Below are 17,638 nucleotides of genomic sequence, written 5' to 3' on the forward strand. Positions count from 1 at the left end.
TAAGGTTTTAAATGTGCTCTGTGACCTTAGATTTATGCTGTTGGCAAGATTGGAAGTGGTCAAATCAAGTTCGAGAATTTTTGAAATTTATTATCGTACAAAGAATGGGCTGTGTAATTTTTTTGTTTTATTTACTTAATATTTATGTTTTATTTACTTCCATAAAGGTTAATTTGACTCATTCATGAGATTTTTCTGGGGAACTTAACCAAATGATCTAATTAATTAACTACGCGTAGACAAGTATACGACAAAATGAAACAAAGAACAATATATCCTTCGTCTTTATTAAAACTCTTAATACCTTCTCTATCTATTTACCTACCTCTATCTATTTATGTAACAGAATCTTCAAAAGTAATTTCCATGACTTTTCACCACCAATATACACCACGTTTCACCACTTTCAAGACAACGGATTCACTTGAAGATTTCACACGTCTCAAGGACCTATGATAATACAATAATTGTATTACATGGTCTAATATTCTAAACAAGATAACAAGGATCAAATTAAATGATAATTAAAGTTTTCGATACAGTTTGCTGCCAGGCGTATTTTTTGTTTAATTTATAACTTCATAATTATATTTATTCTTTAAAACTCAAATAGGCAAAGATGAATTAAGAGTGAAACCTGTGGAGCATCTTCCGAGAAACCAAGAATATATTTTTACTTTCTGTCGGCTTACAACCATTAATCGGGTAGATAATCCCCTAGTGTCAAGCAATAGTCGGCTTCATGGACACGTAAATACCGCCACTTGACGTGTGACCCAAAGTAGAGCCTTAATTAAATTATGGCAGAATGGTGGTGTTAAAAAACGCCAAATGGCCATAAAAAATTTAAACTATTCGAAATTTGTTACAGAGCTCCGTGAGGCCTTCGAAGCGGAGGCTCAAGAAGTGAAGAAACCTCGTTTGCTTCTTACTGCAGCTGTGCCAGTTGGACCTGACAACATCAAGAGCGGATACGACGTTCCTGCTGTAGCCAGGTGAACTTTTACTAGCCTTCACTGACGAGACGATGGTCCATACGTTGCCAATTCCCAACTAGACCCAAACACCTATCAAAGCTTATTTCGTTTTAGCAAGAATAATCCTCGTACCGGTTTTTGTCAAATATCTCACAGGGTATACAATGTATTATCAGGTTGAAGCGATCATGGCTCATCAAACGGGTCGTTAACTTTGCAGAGCCTCATTTATGGCAGCAGAAATGCGCTATAAAGAAAATGTGCTATAATTTATCTTAAAACCACACTTAACAATATGCTTATGAATAAAAACGTTATGGCATTCATAAAGATAATACAAGACTTTTGGTTCTGGTAAATATCGCTTGAATCTCACGTCTTTTTTGGCTTACCCGGCTAAGTATACTTACGGTTCACATTGTACCATCTATTGCAGAGGTCCAAAAAACTATGTAGATTCCCATGTCGACAGTACTGCATAAAACCTATATAAATTCCAATACAATTGAAATAAGAGAATTGTGGCTAAATTAAGCAGTGGTCCTTGTGTCTATTTGAATTAGCACATGTCCTAAAAAACTTAAACAGTAATCCATTGCGGAGGTCCAAAAAACTATGTAGATTCCCATGTCGATTATACTGCATAAGGTTTAAATTCTAATTGACATAAGGGAATTGTGGCTAAATTAAGCAGTGGTCCTTGTGTCTATATGAATCAACACACGTCCTAAAAAACCTACAAAATAAAAAAATAACATCGAATAACGTTAATGCTAGTAGGGCGTTTTCTATCGAGCATCGTGCCTGTTTCTACTATTGTGAGTCGTGCGTTATGACTTTAAGGACGACAGCCATGATTGTAATAATAGGTTGGGGAAAAAGTCTTTTCGCGTTATAGTATGTATGAACTTGTAATATAATCTCTTTGACTATATTAGTTGTATCTGGCTAGTTTTGGTATCATTTCCAGGTTTCCACCTGTTTCGGTCTCTTCAGAATTATTTCGGCAGTGTCAGGCTAACATCACGAGAGGACTGCCCCAAAATTTCTATATCAATGGGATTATGTCCCTACCTACAACATGGCAAAAAGTTATCGAACAAAATAGTACCTACGTACTTTAGTTAAATGTAAATAAATTATAAAATATTAAAAAATGTTGTGAATTTTCTTAACTTTTTCCCCAACCTGTTATGTATATTCTAGAAGCGAACCTAAAGTCTGTGATGGATGACATTCGGTTTTCTCCACTAACCACTCAATCTCATTATTTAAAAACAATATTTGACCCTGTAGCGACATCCATCAACTATATTGAAAAAAAACCCCAACTGAAACCAGAATAAATCTTTAATAAATAATTGTGTAACAACAACTATCGCAATTAGTTGGATAAAATTGGGATCTGCAACTTTAATCAACGTTTTATCTGCAGCTATCTGGACTTCATCAACCTTATGGCCTACGACTTCCACGGCAAATGGGAGAGGGAGACCGGCCACAACGCCCCGCTGTACGCTCCATCGACAGACTCGGAGTGGAGGAAGCAACTATCAGTAGACCACGCAGCACATCTCTGGGTGAAACTTGGAGCCCCGAAGGACAAACTTATTATTGGTAAATCCTTGTCTTACTTGGTCAATTACGTTGATAGCTATATCCGGAATTATTTTTTTTTAATTAATTAATGTTAAACTAGATATTACAATGATTAGGGTAAATATTGCAGAGTGACAAGTTTCTTTGAAGTTCGTACATGAAATCCATCTGGCGTTATTCAGCTGTGTAAGTTATGTGCTCGCAAAGCTATGTGAAACATATGTTCTTAGATTCGAAATATGTGGAATGTTTGTTAATATCTCTCACAAAGCTAAGACGCTGAATACTTACACAAGAAATAGCCAGAATCCTTTTAGACATGCCTAAAACAACCTTGAAGATGTGCAAGTAACTTTCAGTCAATCAACTAGGTGTAGTGTTGTTTTTTAAAGAGATTTTGTATATAAGTAAATACAAGTAAAAGATCATTAATTCTTATCAGAAATTAGACATACATTCATTCAGAAAGTTCATTGAGTTCAGCAAATCCCAATCTGTTGAAAACTTTTCACATTTTTATAACCCCTATGTGCATTTCGGAAAAGATTCTGTATTGCCACAGATTAAGCCTGATTTTGGATCACTCAGACATTACCAATAAGTCTGCTCCAACAGCAATAAGACTCAAAAAATCCTTTAAATATCATCTTTGGATACGCAACACCGTGTCCCTTAATGCTCATTATAAGCTTTAACCTGTTTAAGATTCAACAAACTTTCTAATAAACATAATTTGAATTCAAGGTATGCCAACATATGGACGTACATTCACGCTCTCCAACCCTAATAACTTCAAAGTGAACGCGCCGGCCAGTGGTGGAGGAAAAGCGGGAGAGTACACCAAGGAAAGCGGTTTCCTCGCTTACTATGAGGTAATATTGCTATCACATAATCCACGGATTGCCTGATAATTTAAATAACGTCATAAAAAAAGTCCCCTTCATTGAACAATGACGTCAATGTTCACAATGTACGTCATACACATAATACCATTTTTTATGTGTTATAAGACCAGATTATGCCCTTAAAATTCATTGGGATATAACCTAAATATCTTTTAAGTCATCATTTAATTAAAATCACTACGAATCTTATAGCAATACTCGCTTTTGTTCTCAAGAACTCTAGCGCTTGGCTATACGTCAGCAATGTTTTGACATAATTAATGGCATTGGCGACGGTTGCCTTTGAAGTGACAATAACGTTTTGGTGCTTTTGATGGGTGACGTTATGGACCTCGTGATGGTGATATGTGGTTACCAGATACCATAGATATTACACCGTGAATACAGCCACTGAACTGGAGAAATAAGTTCAATCTTTCTCTTGTCAAGTAAGTACTCAGTGAAATTATTTTAACTGTTACATATCGCTTCGTAAGCCAAAGCTAGCAACAATGTCTTTTTATTAACATCTCTACAAAGTTCTCCTGAAAATTTTCCACTTATAATTCCTCATGAACTTATAATAAAAAACTTTTATATATTACCTAATTACAAAGCCTTGAGACTTTTGACGTTTAACGAAGTAATTAAACGTGAAAAGTTCACCCGTAAACTAAAGCTCGAGCCAGCTATCCAATAACACAGAGCTTTCGAGATTGTAATTACAAAAAGTCTTCATTTAGGTATGCTGCGTAATTTATTTAATGGTCTTAAAGAGGGCGAAGAGAACACAAATCAGAACTTAGATTATAATAAAGTTCGTTGCCTCGAAGAGATCGATTTGAATGTTAATATTAATATAGTTTAGAGTTTAAGGAAAAAAATCACAAGTACTTTTGACAATGAAAGCACAGCTCGATCATTGCTTGCATAAGTAATGGTAAACATAGTAATGTTTGACAAAAAACCAATATCTGCTATAAATTTGCATGTAAAGTAAGTATATATCGAGGGGTTTGGTTTAAGCAAAGCTTTTGCGGCTTTACAGGAGAGCCATTTATAGTTTAAAAGATGGAAAAATATCGTAATAAAAAAAAACTTCTTCGGCTATTTCAATGGGTTAAACTTAATTGAAGTTCAATTAAAAAACGTGTGACACTCGGGAACTGCCGCGGTAAGCTATTGTATAGCATTTTTTGTCAACTTATGCAATTATAATTAGACAATGATAATTTAATATTAAAACAATAATAAAACAAGACCACGCTATATTAAACATTAATAAAAGCAAAACCTTAACTGTCCCCTTCACACTCATAAGTTAGACCGCGCGAGAGAGAGTTGGGCAGACTTTTCATGATGCGCATGCAGTGTGACGTCACGCCACGCGCTTATTCACAAACACTACACAAGCGCAACGTGTGAATGTGTTGAACGCGAGCTACATGGTAGGCGGAGTGAGGGGTGTAAGGTTTTTTTCGTTACGGAATTTCATGATTCGGTCGCCGCGCTCAAGGCCCGCGATAAAATCTATGCAATCTTAAAAAATCGAACTATTGATGAACTAATATCAAACAAAACGCACCTTTAATTACAAAGATAAATGTCATGTATTAAGCGAAATGTAACCAAATAACATTTCAACCCTCGAAATGACCCATCCCATCTAATACTGCCACAAAGCCGTCGATATATTGATGTGTGTGTATATATAGTGAGTGAATATGACTTTTGTGTTTGTTTAGGTGTGCGAAATGCTAAGGAACGGGGGTGCCTACGTCTGGGACGATGAAATGAAAGTCCCTTACTGCGTCCACGGGGACCAGTGGGTCGGATTCGACGATGAGAAATCAATCAGGAACAAAATGAGGTTACTTATTGTATTTGTCACTTTAAGTTAGATTGATTGCTACAACAACGGAATGCATGAATTTGTTCGTGAAAGAATTAGAGGTGACCACGTAGTTATACAACAGCGTGGTAATGTCATTTCAAAGTCATTTTGTTGATACTACCATCCTGTAGATATCTGCCGCGCGGTCCTGTATTCCTGTTGATAAACTGAGAGTTCCATCTTATGTCTTAAACTGAGTTACAGCATTCAGTAACCACTTATCACTAGGCAGGCCATCGGCTCTTTTAGTCATCAATGCAAAACATGACAATTCGTGAATATTGTTAAGATTGGATGCCTAAATACTAAAGATGATTGGGGAGATTGCCAATTAGGATTAATTAAGGGGAGGTATTGGGGGTAGTTACTCGTGATCAAAGTCGAATACGCGTATCTTTAATGGATTTGTTTTTTTTTTATTTCTGGCTCGTGGTGGATGGACGAGCTCACTGCCCACCTGGTATTAAGTGATTACGGGAGCCCATAGACATTTACAACGTAAATGCGCCACCCACCTTGAGATATAAGTTCTAAGGTCTAAAGAGTAGTTACAACGGCTGCCCCACCCTTCAAACCGAAACGCATTACTGCTTCACGGCTGAAATAGGCAGGGTGGTGGTACCTACCCGCGCGGACTCACAAGAGATCCTGCCACCAGTAATTACGCAAATTCTAATTTTGCGGGGTTGATTTTTATTATACGATGTTATTCCTTCACCGTGGAAGTCAATCGTGAACATTTGTCAAGTACGCATTTTATTAGAGAAATTGGTACCCGCCTGCGGATTCGAACACCGGTGCATCGCTCAACACGAATGCACCGGACGTCTTATCCGTTAGGCCACGAAGACTTCAAAGCAGTGAACAGCCCTCTGACAGCAGGGTCGACTGCTCCGAATTAATTGACATCTATGTCTCATCTTTAGGTGGATCAAAGACAATGGCTTCGGAGGAGCAATGGTGTGGACCGTTGATATGGACGACTTCTCCGGCAACGTCTGCGGCGGCGATGTAAAGTATCCATTGATCGGTGCAATGAGGTAAATATGAGACGTTGATCATTTTACTGAAGAAATTTTCAATAAAACATAACTCGAAATAAAATTTTTGTATCTTTAATGGGCAATAAAATTGACGAAAGTTATTTTCAATTGATTTCCAATCTTTTCCAAATAATAACTTTTACTAATTATATTGGTTAAAAATATTTAACATGTAGGTGAGCTCATTGGGCTCACACCGGAAGTGATGCTAACACTAGCCCTAGCAAGAGCAGTGCTTCGTAGAATCTACCACCGGATCGGAAACGCGACCCGCTGAGAAGATCCGGCAAGAAACTCAGTGGGCTGTGTCTATGGGTTTATTCGCCTTCCCTTGCAATGAGTCTCGACGAGGACGGTAACCGTTACTTGTGGTGCCTAAAAGCACCGTTAATGGATCGGGAGGATCCGTAATGGCGTGTTTTGGGCGACGTCGACAAACCTCCTAACACGACACAAACTACAGATTAAATCACCAACATTTTAATGCTTATAAAACTATTTATATTACAGGGAAGAACTCCGAGGTATATCTCGAGGTAAAGACGCCAAAGATGTCGACTGGGCCACGGTTGCTTCCAGCATAGTGATAGAAGAAACTGAGAAACCAGAACCGATACAGGTTCCATTGTCCGAAGTCCTCAAGCGCATCAAGAAGCCTGGTAAAAACGTCATCATAAAGACCAATGGAGCGGCACTTTCAGATAAAAACAGTAAGTCATTCTATTTACATTTAAAAAATTAAAAGGACTTGGCTCTTATTGGTAAGAAGGACCCCTTTGTCATGGCGCCGCAATTCCAAGGAGTATCCCTGCAACCTTCCAAGAGTATTGGGATACTTGGGGTCGACATTTCGAGCGATGTCCAATTTCGGAGTCATTTGGAGGGCAAAGCCAAGTTGGCGACAAAAATGTTGGGAGTCCTCGACAGAGAAGCGGTACTTCACGCCTGAACAAAGACTATTGTTTTACAAAGCACAGGCCCGGCCTCGCGTGGAGTACTGCTCCCACCTCTGGGCTGGGGCTCCCAAATACAAGCTACTTCCATTTGACTCCAAACAGAAAAGAGCCGTTCGGATTGTCGATAATCCCATTCTCGCGGATCGTTTGAAACCTCTGGGTCTGCGGAGGGACTTCGGTTTCCTTAGTGTTCTGTACCGTATGTTCCATGGGGAGTGCTCTGAGGAATTGTTCGAGATGATCTCGTTTTTACCATCGCACCGCCCGCCACCGGAGTAGAGTTCATCCATACTACCTGGAGCCACTACGTTCATCCACAGTGCGTTTCCAGAGATCTTTTTTGCCATGTACCATCCGGCTATGGAATGAGCTCCCCTCCACGGTATTTCGCGAGCGCTATGACATGTCCTTCTTCAAACGAGGTTTGTAGAAAGTATGAAACGGTAGGCAGCGTAGAGGCAAACGGTTGGCTCTGCCACTGGCATTGCTGAAGTCCATGAGCGACGGTAACCACTCACCATCAGGTGGACCGTATGCTCGTCTGCCTATACGGCAATAAAAAAAAAGTTCACTTAGGCCTAACTTAGCTGGAACTACATTTCTGCACTTAACTCCTTCAGTCTGAGAGTGTTTGACACTAAAAGCTAAATCCGTAGGGCGTGCCACAGGGGTCAATGTTAGCTAAAGTCGCTCGAAACTGTCAAAGCTCACGAAATTCCCCGCACAGCCACTGAAAGTTTGAAATATCGAGTGCTTTTATGTCTGAGAGTTCTCACACGACCAGTTTCGTCTGGACCGCTACGTGAGCCGTTACGCACGTAAACTTAATGGGCACAATTAAAACCAATGTTTAATGGGTGTTTGTGTATTTTAAATATTAGGCTAGTTTTAAATGAGCACTTGATCAATACTATACGAGTATATACTATACTCGTGCTATAAATCAATTGAAAAAAAATTTAACACAAATAACTACAATACATATATCTGGTACCTAATTTATCAAATTAAATACAAATACTAATAATAGATTGAGTAAGATTGTTTTCCCTGGTCACCGTCCTCGTTGAATCCGTCGCTTGCGACGAAGGGCTCGACGATTGAATTAACCCATAGACACAGGCCACTGAGTTTCTCGCCGGATCTTCTAAGTGGGTCGCGTTTCCGATCCGGTGGTAGATTCTGCTAAGCACTGCTCTTGTTAAAGCCCGTGTTAGCAACACTCTCGGTTTTAGCCCCGAGAGCTCACCTACACGTCAAGGAGAAGCTGAAATAGCCTCTCAATTCTATCAGCATAGGAAAGAAAAACAAAATTGTTTCCCCATAGCCCGCAATGTACAAAAAAGTTACATGACAGACGAACCTAGCGTTTTTTCGACATCGTGTATCAATATTTTTTTATATAATTTCCGTAGCGTCGTATTGCTGTGACTAGTACCAGCATTTGACTTCGTTTACCGGTTCACTGATTATATTGTTCCATTAAATTTAATTTAAAAAAAAAAACCTGGGAAAGTCCCGTATTTCTGTAAACAACTTCTCTATTCAATTCAAAGTAGGAATAACTATCTAGACTCGATCCATTATTCAAATATAACGGATTACCGAAATCGAGGGAGACACAATAATACGGAGAGGCTCAACATATATTGGCGTTTGTTCTAAATGGGTTTTGTGATTTAATGCCATCAAGTTTACGACACAAGCACTCGAAAATCTTTGTAACTACGTGCTTGAACCTCCTCGGAACGGATCTGCAATAAACGATTTAAACATAAGTACACTCGTTACAATGTTCACAAGGTTTTCTTTTTCCAATTTTATTTCCGGATACATAATCATAATTAAGCTTGAATATATTTCTGTATTCATACATAAAAGCTTAGCGACTCATGTGCTATTAAATTTTTAACATCACTGCGTAAATATCATCTACAACCGTCTCCACTGGTGGTAGGACCTCTTGTGAGTCCGCGCGGGTAGGTACCACCACCCTGCCTGTTTCTGCCGTGAAGCAGTAATGCATTTCGGTTTGAAGGGGGGACAGCTGCTGTAACTATACTTGAGACCTTAGAACTTATACCTCAAGGTGGGTGGCACATTTACGTCGTAGATGTCTATGGACTCCAGTAACCACTCAACACCTGATGGGCTGTGAGCTCGTCCACCCACCTAAGCAATAAAAAAACCTTGAGAATACGCTCAATATCTCTATGGTGTTACATAGCGGCCATAGCCCCCTTCAAATCCGAAAGGGCTTAGTGATATTTGATTTAAGCTACATAAAGCTTAATACGCGACAATTGTCTTTGTAATTAAAGGTGCGTTTTATTTGGTATTAGCAAACCAAATCCAGGTCTATTTTTTTTATTGAACTTCAATTAAATTTCCTCCATTGAAATAGCTCAAGAAGTATTTTTTGTTATGATATTTTTTCCAAAATCTAAACTTAAAAATAGCTCTCGTGTAAAGTTGCAAAAATGTCGTCATCCCTCGATTTGATTATTACCGACTTTTCGAAAACTCTATAATTTTCGCAGTCAAGAATGACTGATTAGCACCTAATGACACCTACCTATTCGAATTAAAGCAAGCATGTCACCACCATCAGTGCTGCGTTGAAAATTATTTTCTAAAAGCCCAACTCCCAAAGTCCCTGTCTTATATTGTAATAATGTCTTCAGTCGAGAACTTTAATCTTCACGTAAACGGCAAAAGCGAAGAAGGGAGTATAATAAGATCGAACACCGATGATTGATTGCGCGTCCTATTGAATTAAGCTTAAGTTAAATTGATATGGATTAACAGATATTTGATTATGAGATCGTTCTTCAAAAATAGGTTTGACAGCATTTCGTGCATATAGCTCCTCCGCAAATTAATTCTGAAGTGTAATAATAAGGAATTAATTTTATTTATTTTATTGCTGGTGTGGATATATATATAAGTGGATACTGGAGCCCATAGACATCTACAACGTAAATGCGCCATCCACCTTGAGATATAAGTTCTAAGATCTCAAGTGTAGTTACAACGGCCGCCGCACCCTTCAAACCGAAACGCATTGCTGCTTCACGACAGAAATACGCAGGGTGGTAGTACCTACCCGTGCGGACTCACAAGACGTCCTACCAATAAATTGGAAATATTTTAATAGATTTTTTTTTGTGTTTTCGATTCACAACCCAATACCGGCTAATAGGCATCAAAATTTGATCACCACCAAGCTTGAAGCTTAAGGTTGAAACCAGAAATAAGACATCTCTTTTCCTTAAAAACACGAGACCTTTTGGCACACATAACCATACTGACTGACGATATATCCTATTTTAATACGTTACTAGCTTAAAAAGTTTTAAAGTTACTAGCCTTGCCCGCGACTCCATCCACGTGGAATAGTTACTTTGGCATAACGCTAAAGTTTACCCGCAACTTCATTTACGTAGAAAGTGAAAATATCTTTGAATTATAGAATGTTAAGGAGCTATTTACCTCTATTTCGAAACATTCTTTATTGGTGCTCCACCTGCTTTGGTCTCAGAGTGATGTTATATAGCCTATAGCCTTCCTCAATAAACGGGCTATCTAACACTGAAAGAATTTTTCAAATCGGACCAGTAGTTCCTGAGATTAGCGCGTTCAAACAAACATACTCTTCAGCTTTATAATATTAGTATAGATAAATAAATAAATGCGAACGTTTTAACTTTGTTTACAGAACGCGAGCCCCAAGTACTCTGTTATCTCACATCCTGGTCAGCCAAACGTCCAAGCGCAGGCCGCTTCACACCAGAAAACGTTGACCCCAAACTCTGTACCCACATCATATACGCTTTCGCAACCCTCAAAGACCACAAGCTAGCTGAAGCTGACGACAAAGACGCTGATATGTACGATAAAGTCGTTGCGTTGAGAGAGAAGAACCCCAATTTGAAGGTTTGTCTCAACTTCTGTTACAGTTCCGGGTAAATTTATTACAATTTAGTGTTTTTTAACCAAATATTTAAATTGGGTTATTGAATTCGAAGTGGGAAACACATTTTTAAGATAAATACTTTCTCCTTTTTTATGATTTTGATTGTACTCGTGGTAGGAAGTATATTTGTGACGTAGCCCGCTGATATTGTATACATCCATTAATTAACTTAAGCATAAATATACTAGTCTCAAAAGATAATTATTTAATAATAGCGACCCGCCCTCGCTTCGCTTCGGAAACTGTAATTTATTATTGATTTCTCCACTATTTAATGCATGTTATTTATACATATATTATCGACGCTTGAAAGGCAAACGTGACTAAGCGACAATAATTACTTTATACATAAATGATGGCAATAACCATATTCGATGCGCAAAAAAATATATATTTCTAGGTCTGTTAAAATCATTTCAATCCTACAGCTAGAATCGTTAAAATATAATTTTTTTCAGGTATTTCAACTTTAAATTAGTCTACTGAAAAGCTCACACATTGTCGCTTAGTCACGTTTGCCTTTCAAGCGTCGATATAAACCTTCCTCTTCACTCTGTCTATTAAAAAAAACCGCATCAAAATCCGTTGCGTAGTTTTAAAGATTTAAGCATACATAGGGATATAGGGACAGAGAAAGCGACTTTGTTTTATACTATGTAGTGCTTTATTCGATTAATTAGTATGTTGCTTTCACTAGATATTGCTCGCCATCGGAGGCTGGGCCTTCGGATCTACTCCGTTCAAAGAATTGACTTCGAACGTGTTCCGCATGAACCAGTTCGTGTATGAAGCCATCGAGTTCCTCCGCGACTATCAGTTCAATGGCTTGGACGTGGATTGGGAATATCCTAGGTGGGTGCTTTATAAAGTCTCAATGGAAAGCTTTAAGCGTTTTCCGGACCGTTTGAATATTAATACATAAATATATTTTTTTAAGTATTTTATGCTATGCTTAAGTATCTCGTAAAGATTTAAAGCCAGTATCAAAAAAAAAAACCCGCAGAGTTATAATTAGCGTAATTACTGGTGGTAAGACCTCTTGTGAATCCGCGCGGGTAGATACCACTACCCCGCCCAATTCTGCTGTGAAGCAGTAATGCGTTTCGGTTTGAAGGGTGGGGCAGCCGTTGTAACTATACTTGAGACCTTAGAACTTATATCTCAAGACGGGTGGCGCATTTACGTAGTAGATGTCTATGGGCTCCAGTAACCACTTAACACCAGGTGGGCTGTGAGCTCGTCCACCCATCTTAAGCAACAACAAAAAAAATTTAAACTTTAAATTTAATTATTTTTTTAAAAACCATTAAATTAGTTTTTAATTAATGTGCGTATGGTGTATTCCACAGAGGAGCAGATGATCGTGCAGCATTCGTATCTCTGCTCAAGGAATTGCGTCTGGCGTTCGAGGGTGAAGCCAAGACTTCAGGTCAGCCCCGGCTCCTGCTCACTGCTGCTGTACCGGCGTCGTTTGAGGCCATCGCCGCCGGATATGATGTACCGGAAATATCGAAATATTTGGTGAGGACGAATTTTTTTTTAACTGTTATGAGAAAAACATCTTCGAGCCAATAGTTAGATATTTTTATGTATCATAGCGGCCCGCTCCGGCTCCGCTCGGGTCTTTAACAAAAAGTTCAACGATATTTGACGTTGTTTCATTTTTTAAATAAAAGAACACTTATTGCGGCATAACTATAATAATTAGATATAATATGCTGTCGCGACACTTTTTGTAATTAATAATGTGTTCTACAGAGTCGTAGTCAATTATGTTATTCTATCATTAATAATTTTCGCAGGGCACGCGATGTAAAGAATATTTTAGGTAATTTTTTTACACGACGAAACAAAAATGTCATAACTGAAAAACAATTAAATGTAGGCTGCGGCAAGCAGCGGCTTGGCGGTAGGCAGCGACTTGGCTCTGTCCCTGACATTGCTGTAATCCATGGGCGACGGTAACCACTCACTATCAGATGGGCCGTAGGCTCGTCTGCCTAATAGGGCAATAAAAAAATTTAATGCCCTATCACATTTTATTTAGTTATTTTTTTAATATATTTTGTACACACCGCTGTTAGAAGAAAAGCGACAATAAGGATACAGAGTACAAGGGCACTACTTATTTCATGTTGAAATCTCTTCCAGTAGGCCCGCAGAAGGAAAGAAGAATTAGGAACACAAACCTAGTGCATACAGTAAACATTACATATAATAATACATACACACTACAACTGCTGTTTTCAACATAACAGTATTGTATTAAACCTAAATTAATATCACTAATATGCTTATAGGACTTCATAAACGTGATGACGTATGACTTCCACGGCCAGTGGGAGCGCCAGGTCGGCCACAACAGTCCGCTGTTCCCTCTAGAAAGCGCCACGAGCTACCAGAAGAAACTAACTGTGGTAAGTACGACAAGAACAGCTGATGTCGCTGTGTTTAAGCATTTACTTAAGACGTTTTCACTGTGATTAACCTACGTTAGGAGCTGGATAAATCGGCTATTTGTTATAAGGCTCAAAGAGTTAAGTACGCGGCTAAATCAGGTGTATCTTGCAGTGTTAGCCACATTCTGAATATGATTCTAATGATTCTAACTATGAATCTAATAGTTAAAAAAAAAAAGACATGCCCGCTGAGTTTCTTGCCAATTCTTCTCAGGACGGAGGCTAATTCTTGTAAATTGGCGGTAGTTCTTTTGACGTTCAACAAGTATGTACTTTCATTTATGTTGAATAAAACTTTTTTGATTTGATTTGATTTGATTCAAATATGGATGGCGTAATATCGTGGTTGCCGGTGTTATTGTAAAGGCAAATGTCACAACGTTTCGTCTCTCCATTATCGCGCGATGGGGATTCTAAAGTATCGATTCCACGTTGAAATGTAGCCTCGTGAGAACAGAAAGTATATACTTGTCCAAACCAGGGCTTCGAATTTTGATTTAGTATTGCTCATGGTTGGACAGGATCGTGAACACGTAAGAAATTGTATCGATATGATTTAAGGCTTAATAAGATCCATTTTGTTCGAAGGACTACTCCGCCCGCGAGTGGGTCCGCCAGGGCGCCCCCAAAGAGAAGCTGATGATCGGCATGCCCACGTACGGAAGGTCCTTCACGCTTATCAACGAAACACAGTACGACATCGGCGCTCCGGCTTCAGAGGGCGGTGAGCTAATTACTTCTCAAATTTGCAGAAAAGAACTTTAAAAAAATGATCAAAGAAGTAATGACAGCATTCGATATAACTATTGCTATCAAATTTTTATATTAACACCTACATTAAATAAAACTTTATTTCCTAATCTTTTTTAATTATAATATACTGACAGAAAAGTTTAAAAGTACTAAATAAACTATATTATATTTATACCAAACTAAAAATAAGACAAGATAATCAAAAAATCGACCCCAAATAGCTGCGCTCGCAGGGCAGGGTGCCCAAGAGGCTGGCGACATTTCCCCGTTGAATGGCCAGGCTCAACCTTTGTCCGAAATGCGCGCCAGCCCTTGGATCCCCCGAGGCGTCGATGAGGCGTGCGGAAATGAAATATATTTGGCGCTTAATGTAAAGAAACTTCCAACTGAATATTCCAGGAGAAGCCGGACGTTTCACCAACGAAGCCGGCTTCATGTCCTACTACGAAATCTGCGAGTTCCTACGAGAGGACAACACGACGCTCGTCTGGGACAACGAGCAGATGGTGCCATTCGCTTACCGAGGCGACCAGTGGGTCGGGTTCGACGACGAGAGATCGCTTAAAACAAAAGTAAGCTGACGTCATTAGCAAGCACCATGAGCTCCTCGCCGGATCTTCTCAGTAGGTCGCGTTTCCGATCCGGTGGTAGATTCTACCTCTAACACCTCCGATTTGAGCCCCGAGAGCTTACCTATACGCTAGGGTTTTTTTTGCTTAGATGGGCGGACAAGCTTGCAGCCCACCTGGTGTTAAGTGGTTACTGGAGCCCATAGACATCCATAACGTAAATGCGCCACCCACCTTGAGATATAAGTTCTAAGGTCTAAAGTTTAGTTACAATGACTGCCCCACCCTTCAAACCGAAACGCATTACTGCTTCACGGCAGAAATAGGCAGGGTGTTGGTATCCACCCGCGCGGACTAACAAGAGGTCCTACCATCAGTAATAGCTAAAATAGCCTCTCAAGGCTCTCAGCAGAGGTAGGAAAATAGGTCATTAGCAATTAGTAAAAAGTGTGTAGAGAGATCGTGCAATAACACTTATGCGCGTTACAGATGGCCTGGCTGAAGGAAGAAGGGTTCGGCGGGATCATGGTCTGGTCTGTCGACATGGACGACTTCCGCGGCTCCTGTGGAACTGGCAAGTTCCCGCTCATCACGACCATGAAGCAGGAACTGTCCGACTACAAGGTCAAGCTGGAATACGACGGGCCCTACGAGACGGTGCTCACCAGCGGACAGTACACCACTAAGGACCGTGAGTACCCAGCGCAAACATAGCACAATAAAGTACTATAAACCTTCATTGTCATGTGCGAAACACCGGATGGTTATTTTTAAAAGAGCATAAGCAGTAACTCACGCAGCTCATGCAAATTAGACTTTCGATTTTTCTTGTTATGCTACTCTAGTTTAGCGAAGTACCCAAGAGAGGGACGGGGACAAGATTAACACCGAATGGGAGGATGAGATAAAGCTGGTCCTAACTGTAGAAGGGTTGCTAAAGATAGACAGCAATGGAAGATTTTAGAGGAGGCTTGTGCCAATAACCACACTGAACTCAGACACACTCTGTAAAATATAATTCAGTCAGTTTAATTCAGTCAGCAGATTTTTACTAATCTGTAAGAAGAAGGTAGGTTCGCGTTTCTTTTCAGGAACCACTAGCCCATAGACAGCGCGACGGGAGTGTTCTCCCTTTGCAACTCTTGGCGACTGGACACATGAGTCTCTAGTCCTCATTTCCGTTACGTCTTCTTGCAGCCACTGAGGTGACGTGCGAGGAGGAGGACGGCCACATCTCGTACCACAAGGACCAGGCGGACTGCACCATGTACTACATGTGCGAGGGCGAGCGGAAGCACCACATGCCGTGCCCCTCCAACCTCGTGTTCAACCCCAACGAGAACGTCTGCGATTGGCCGGAGAACGTGGAGGGATGCGCGCACCACACGCAGGCGCCGCCCGCCAGACGATAGGCCCCGGGACCACACCGACCAACATCGGCCTTCGCATCTAGATCTAAACAAAACTGTTCGTATATTCCGGTTTTAGTTTTAGTTTTAATTCGTTCCAGTAAGTGCACGATAAATGAGAGAATGTAAATATGTATGTGTTCTTGTATGCGTTTTTAATAATTGGTTTACCTGGATGACACACTTAGTGCATAGTAATAATATTTTCAACTCCCATATTTCAACGTTTCATTGTCTAAGCCTATATTATTTTACGGCTACTATCACAATAAAGTTACACGATATTTATTGGGTTAAATAGTGAGGTGTGATAATACGTTTTAATGTGTGAAATTCTTGATTTTCTAATTAATAAGATCATAAAATTTCCTATTTTATATTTTTATATTAAATTATCGTACTTTAGTTTTCTTTAAAAAAACTTTCTTCTCCCAAAAATACGGATGATACTAAAACCATTTTATTTTTTGTTAGAAAACTGAAATTTAAGAGCTTTCCAAGTTAACATAGCTTTGTCACTATTTACGCGTTCAGAGATGTGCTTTGAGTTTCCAAAAACGATTTTTTGCACCAAAACAAAAGTCAAAAAATGGGTTTTCGTTTCCACATAGCTTTTGATAACAAGAATTCGAATCACATATACCTTTACATGGTCAATTTGTATTTTAATTACGTTAACATCACGTGAATATTGTTCGTGCAATTAGGGTTTAACTATTCGAATCACGTTTGGTCTCCGACGCTAAAGGCAATAGTTCCAAATGACCTCCTTTGTATAAGTACGTGTTCAGTGTTTTTGGGAAACTAATATAATTTTTCTTCTATTTTTTTCTGGAATAGATTTTTAGTTAATCATTTTATAATAACTCAATACTCAGATCAGCTAAAATCACTGCCTATTTAAACGACCAATGTCGGTTGAGGTTTTTTTTTGGACAAAAAAAAACAATTAAATTAAAAATGTGTGACATTATTTTAATTATTGTAGTTAGGTTAAGATAAAAATTAAGATTTTGTAAATATTGTATTTAGATACAAATGAGATGTAAGAGTATTATTAAAGATTTTTATAAAAAAAATATTTTTGTTTATTTATTTCTAAGCGTTTACGAGGATTTT

General features: G+C 39.1%; 1 protein-coding gene across 2 annotated transcripts in view; it reads left to right on the forward strand.

The window, feature by feature from the left end:
- Positions 1 to 17,481, forward strand: part of LOC101736080 (probable chitinase 10) — a 109,803-nt gene extending 92,322 nt beyond the window's left edge. For both annotated transcript variants that reach the window (XM_004921948.5, XM_038016723.2), the window contains 14 exons: positions 872 to 995; positions 2,413 to 2,594; positions 3,321 to 3,448; positions 5,206 to 5,330; positions 6,281 to 6,394; positions 6,908 to 7,107; positions 11,072 to 11,289; positions 12,027 to 12,181; positions 12,679 to 12,850; positions 13,630 to 13,746; positions 14,377 to 14,512; positions 14,941 to 15,113; positions 15,600 to 15,801; positions 16,308 to 17,481. In XM_004921948.5, coding sequence (XP_004922005.1) covers positions 872 to 995; positions 2,413 to 2,594; positions 3,321 to 3,448; positions 5,206 to 5,330; positions 6,281 to 6,394; positions 6,908 to 7,107; positions 11,072 to 11,289; positions 12,027 to 12,181; positions 12,679 to 12,850; positions 13,630 to 13,746; positions 14,377 to 14,512; positions 14,941 to 15,113; positions 15,600 to 15,801; positions 16,308 to 16,522 — 2,261 coding nt within the window. In that variant the 3' untranslated portion in view covers positions 16,523 to 17,481. The remainder of the gene's footprint in view (positions 1 to 871; positions 996 to 2,412; positions 2,595 to 3,320; positions 3,449 to 5,205; positions 5,331 to 6,280; positions 6,395 to 6,907; positions 7,108 to 11,071; positions 11,290 to 12,026; positions 12,182 to 12,678; positions 12,851 to 13,629; positions 13,747 to 14,376; positions 14,513 to 14,940; positions 15,114 to 15,599; positions 15,802 to 16,307) is intronic.
- The last annotated feature ends 157 nt before the right edge of the window (positions 17,482 to 17,638 follow it).

Source organism: Bombyx mori, chromosome 17 (genome assembly GCF_030269925.1).
Source record: "Bombyx mori chromosome 17, ASM3026992v2".
NCBI lineage: Eukaryota > Metazoa > Arthropoda > Insecta > Lepidoptera > Bombycidae > Bombyx > Bombyx mori.